We start from the raw sequence: 6,000 nt of genomic DNA on the forward strand, positions 1-6,000 counted from the left end.
AAATACTCTCTTCTAATATTGTCCTGTTCACACATCTGTTAAGATATTTATACAGTATGTTGTGTTTTACATATCAGATATTAAAAATGCTAATTTTATCACTTTGTTTAATTGTTTCAGTTTCATTATCTGAATTGTAAGCTTAAAAATCCTCAAACTGCAAATCTTGTTATCCAAGAAAACAAACACAGTACAGTCAGTACTTTTATCATTGCAGTAAAATGAGAAGGACACATGAATAGTGCTGGAGTTATCCTGCTCATTTACTGGAAAGCATATTATCCATAAAATACAGCTGAAGAAACTTTGTATTAATTTCATTTCTTTCCACTATCTCTGAAGACTCTCTGCTGCCTCTCTGTGGTAAGATATAGAGTTGCAGTACAGAAATTTATATTGTTTAAGCTCAGCTTTGCATATGTAGTTTTTCTTAAGAATAAATGTAATACTGTTGTGCTGCATCACAATGACATGTCCTCCGGAGTTTTAAAACTAAACTAAAATGGCTGCGTTTGGAAAGTTGCAGGAACCTTTTAATAGTTACTCCTATAAAAATTGTTATGTATTACTACTTGTTGCCCCTGATCTCTGCAGTGGATGTAAAAAGTTACCATTACACATTAAGCAAAAACAGTCACATTGACTGAAAGTATTGCACATTAAAGTAAACTGGAACTCTCCACCAAAGTACAGATATTTGTTTAATTATTCAGAATATCAGAGTTTCTGTTTCTATATCAATAATTAACAGGGAATTCAATCTCAAAATGAAAAACAGATTTTATTTAGATTTTTTTATGTGGTGAATTCCAACTTTCTCAAACTAAAATAGTAATGTGTTTAACAGTAGATGGACTTCCCTCCATTTCAGTTGTGGTTGGTGACACATGTGAACTGGTGCATGATGTGGTGGAAGGTGCAGCCCTTATAGCTGAAATCCCTACTCACATATGCAGATGGCACTGTAGTTTTCAGCAGTCTTGGGCACCATGTTGGTACATTGCTTGATCAAAATCCATCTCAAGTGGGAGCCATCAACTTTGATGTTGAAGGAAACTCTAGGCTCTGCTATTTCAGCAGGGTGAGCTAGAGAGCTGAGTTTTCAGTGAAGAAACATTCAGGCCACAAAGAAAAGTCACTTCAGTCATTCAAACTTACTTAAAATTTTAATTCAAAATTATTTTTGGATCCCAAACTCATTTATATTTTCACTACTTGTCACAAACAAAGGACACTAAATGAAACAACTCTTGTAATAGGATAACCTCGGGGTGGCCGTAGCTTAGGAGGTAGAGCAGGTCACCTACTGATCGGAAGGTTGGTGGTTCGATCCTGCATGTCAAGTATCCTTGGACAAGATACTAACCCCAAGTTGCTCTCCGATGCATCCATCGGAGTATGAATGTGTGTGAATGTATTTAGAAAAAGCACTAATTACAGATAAAGTGCTTGTGAGAATGGGTGTGAATGTGGCATGTTGTATAGAGCGCTTTGAGTACTCCGGGAGAGTAGAAAAGCGCTATATAAGAATCAGTCCATTTACCATTACCAGTCTTCCACAGTCTAAAGACATGCAGTTAGTGGGATTAGGTTAATTGGTTACTCTAGTTTGGCCATAGGTGTGAATCTGAGTGTGAATGGTTACTTATTCCTCTGTGCTAGCCCTGTGACAGACTGGTATCCAGGGTGTACCCTGCCTCTCACCCTTTGGTAGCTGGGATAGGCTCCTGCCTCCCCACAACCCTGAGAAGGATAAGCGGAAGAGGATGGATAGATGGATAATACAGATATCAGTGTCTTGACCTGTGGACACTCAGAGATTTTGGCCAATATTGACATGACTGCATCACACAGTTGCTGCAGATTTGTCAGCTGCACTTCTGTGATGTAAATCTCCCCTTTAACACATCCTAAAGATGCTCTATTGGATTAATATCTAGAGACAATTTGAGCACGGTGAACTGTGGCTCAGGTGGCAGAGCGGTTATGTTCACTTCGATTTCCTTTCTTGCCCATTCTGATGTTCGGTTTGACTGTGCTGCCACTTGATTGACTGACTAGACATTTACACCACCTAATCAAGTGGGTGACAAGTATTCGGTTCCTCCTACAGTCAGGAACAGAAACTGCCACAATGACACACACATTGTGTTGTCTTATTTTCACTATACTGCTGTCTCTGCCAGTATCAAGTACACAAGTACAGGCTGATCTCTCTTACTGATGTTTAGTGTTTCTGTCACTAAAACAGGAAGTGTTTTGTGGTTAAAAAAACAAAACAAAAGCACGCAGTAATAGATAAACAACTACACAGTTATCCAGTGCAGCTGACTTCACTGACTTTTTAGGTTGTATAATTGTTAAGATTTCTTATATTTGAAAAGTTTAGTACTCAATATAGTATTAATAAAAAAGCTGACCCACTGCCTTCTGAAATAATGACATGTGATAAGTGTGGGTGTTACTGAGGGAGGTGTCATTTTTTGGTAGCAGCTCAAACTGTGTGAATGTGGAAATAGCAGCAAATGTCTGGTAGTTTCCTCTTTTTTAAAAATAAAACTTCAACATGGCAGAAACAGTCAAAAGAAAAACATGCTACTGAGGTCTGGTAATGTTCATGATAATGCTATAAAGAGCTCAGTTTACACAGAAAGTCAGATAAAGGCATAGAGTTTTGAGCTGACTTTGCCTGTAAGCATGTGGTCTTTCAACTAACACTAGCTTTTTTTACATAAGCTTCTGCTTTTGTTTCTCTATTAGTTACAAGAAAATAAATTAGCAGCCCTGCAATAGTTTTAAATTCCAGTAAAGCGCAGGAAACAGCACACATGTAATCCAGTTTATTTATTTATTCATTCATTTATGTATTTATTTTCTAAAACCATAAACAACAAATAAACAAAATAGACAGTAAAATAAACTAAAGTTATTTTATAAACCCTTCAGTATACCCATGTAATGTTGAAGTAGACAATATAACTCTAAATCTAAGATCCAAATAACAGTATTAAAACATGTAATCTTTAAATATCTTATTTGGTGATGGTGGAATACAGGTTGTTGGGATCAGTGGAGACTTCAAGAGAAGCTGAGGGAGCTTTCACAGTGCTGTATGTCACAGTGGCACCTTCATCATCGTGGACCTAGAAGGAAAATGACACAACAAATTTTACCCAACACAAAACCTCATCATGCTGTGAATAATGTCACTCTCATAAACACTTACCTGAGCACTGGCCTTACTGTTGGCCTTCTTAGTGTAGTTGATGGAAACATAGTTAACGCCATCCTCAGGATCATCCTACACAGTGGAAACAGCAGAATTACACCTTTAAATAATTATATTAAATCTTTATCATCATATATCGAACAAAGATCATAGTTACTCTGAGAGTAACTATATAACTCCTAATACTGTTTGATCTCACCATCTCCTGACTGTTTCCTGGATCAGACTGAATCTCAGCTGGGTTTAAACCTAATACCTGCACAAGCACAGGTGAGTAACATATGAATTACATATTTTATTCCATTGCATACGTAGGTTTTAGATAAATATCAGTCCTGGGTTTACTACTACACCCAGGACTGGTAAAACATATTAGAATGAGCTTTATTAGGGAGGATTTAACATACTGATAGGCAGCTGTTTGTGATGTTTTACTTTGTTTATTTTACTTTGTTTCTTTATTTACTTTGTTTTTATGTTTATAATTTTATGTTCACATTATCTTTTATGCCTATATTTTTTTAAAGTAAAGCTATTGCCATATTTACTTACTTCAGTTTTTAAACTCACAGCATTCTTGTCCATTTGTGTTTTTTTCCCTGAAAAGAAATTTAATTTTCACACTGAAATGTAAACTTTATTAAACAGTAGTTGTTGATATGTTTAATCTGGAAATGTTCGCACCTTTTGTTTTCTTCCATATGACGAATGCTACAACAATTAAGAGTGCTACTAAACATACAAGAACAATATATGGCAATGATGAACCTGTAAAACCAAATGATAATGTTAATGTGGTCACTGGTGCAGTTATGATGAGCTGAAAGCAACAAATTGTAACAAAAGACTGAGACACACTGATACTGACTGAGCAAGGTAAAAAATGAATAATAACACAAAGAGATGGACAGAAAGAAATATTTGGCCATTACCTCCATCTGTTGATTGAACAAATGTGAACAAATACACAAATTTAAAAAGAAGAGTGTGTTCATTTAGGACAAACTTTGTTACCTTTACAACGGTCATGACAAAAACAGGTGTGATATATCTATTGTGTGTTATTAAGGTTAATATTCTCACCTGTTGTCCCACCTGAGGACTGACGGCTGAAAGGAAACAGCTGCACTTTCCCATTGTTCTGATTTGTCACATTACACTTTAATAACTCAAAAAACTTCTGATTAAGGTGAGATGTTGTAAATGTCACAGTGGCAGTGCAGCCTCGTGGTGATATCTGCATGTCTGAGGATTTCTCTTCACCCTCATACATCCACTGCACTGTGTGTGTACATGGATCATACTCCAACACAGAGCAGGACAAGATGACTGTACCATTGTTCTCATGTTCAGTCACTTCAGTTGTACAGATGGAGACATTTTGAGAGAGAAAAAAACAAACAATAAAGATAATTAACTTCATCACTGTGGTCATACTTATTGTAACATTTTAGTTTGTTTCTCTAACAGGACATTTTGATCTGAAAGGATGATGTAAATACTCACTGTTGATGACGGACAGTGAAGAACATAATTTTCCACATTGTTGTTGGTCTTGTGATGTGTAGTGTCTGCAGTTATACTGACCAGCATCATGAACTGTGATGTTCTTTATAACCAGAGAACAGTTTGCTGTAACACTGAGTCTGTCTGATCTATTTTTGTGATTTTCTTCAATCAAACTGAGATGAATCGGCCTGACTGACTCAGCAACATTCAAACGTTTGAAGGTCCAGTCAGTTGTGCCACACTCAGGCTGACCAACTGTCACATTTTGACAAGGCAAAGTGACTTCATCACCAAGTCTGATCAGGAATGTGGGGCCGTGTAGTCCAGTTACTGCTGCTGTGGAAAAGAGAAATACATTTGGAAAATAAACTTTAACATGGATATGACTGTTATGTTCATAGTGTGAGAATTAGCTCACCTCTGGATTCAAAGGTTCAACAGAAAGTTGCAAACAAAACATGGCTGCCTCAGTTAGATGATGAATGATGTAACATCAGGTTATTCATTTATAATGTGTTGTGTGTTCTTACCTTTGACCTTAAGCATCAGTATCAGGAACAGAAGCATTTGTATCCATCTGAACTCAGCCATCGTGCCTCTCTGTCTCTCAGTCTGTACTCTTGCTCTCACGTTCACAAACGAGGCAGTAACAAAGATGAATACAGCACTGACTTCCTGCTCACTTCCTCACAGTGACATCAATAAAAAACTTGCTGAATGAATGATTTCTTAGTATGGACGATCTCTAACTTGCCTGTATCTTTTAAAAATCAAAAATATGAGAAAAACATTTCTACATTCTAGGTTTGTTTGATGCAATTTGCAATCTTTTTGTTATTTCAGTACGTCGCAGGGAGGACTCCAGTAGAGGAGAATAGAGGAAGTTAATGTGTGAAAACTATGAGCGGAAGTGAGTGTTTGCATTAAGACATCTCTTCTATAAAAGTAGTTTATTCTGAGAAAGCAGAAAGTGTTTTTGATCATGTTTTCTCGCAGCACAAATTAGTTTGTGATAGAATTTGAGTCTTTATGTCCACAATGAAACATAGTGATACTGCAGCAGTAACTACTTTGAGCAGCTAGATAAAAACACAGATAAGGTGTGTTAGTGATCTGAGACCTTTTGTCTCCTCGTTGAACCAATGAAGTCATTTATTTCTGAGAACTGAAGGGGAAGTGTTTTGTTGAGAGTGCTGGAACAACAGCAGCAGAGTTCTGGAGGTTTGAGCCTGTAATGATGACCAGATAAACACCAGAACCAC

At 36.8% G+C, this 6,000-nt stretch overlaps 1 protein-coding gene across 1 annotated transcript; it reads right to left on the reverse strand.

Annotated features, from left to right (window-relative positions):
* Nucleotides 1–2,924: 2,924 nt before the first annotated feature.
* Nucleotides 2,925–5,405, reverse strand: LOC134643699 (uncharacterized). Its single transcript, XM_063496200.1, has 8 exons — nucleotides 5,269–5,405; nucleotides 4,736–5,074; nucleotides 4,313–4,585; nucleotides 3,914–3,997; nucleotides 3,782–3,828; nucleotides 3,429–3,485; nucleotides 3,227–3,301; nucleotides 2,925–3,143 (listed from the first exon to the last, which is right to left on the reverse strand). The coding sequence occupies exons 1-8, from the start codon at nucleotides 5,327–5,329 to the stop codon at nucleotides 3,033–3,035; spliced, it is 1,047 nt and encodes a 348-aa protein (XP_063352270.1). The 5' UTR covers nucleotides 5,330–5,405; the 3' UTR covers nucleotides 2,925–3,032.
* Nucleotides 5,406–6,000: the final 595 nt, after the last annotated feature.

This window comes from Pelmatolapia mariae, linkage group LG15 (genome assembly GCF_036321145.2).
Source record: "Pelmatolapia mariae isolate MD_Pm_ZW linkage group LG15, Pm_UMD_F_2, whole genome shotgun sequence".
Taxonomy (NCBI): domain Eukaryota; kingdom Metazoa; phylum Chordata; class Actinopteri; order Cichliformes; family Cichlidae; genus Pelmatolapia; species Pelmatolapia mariae.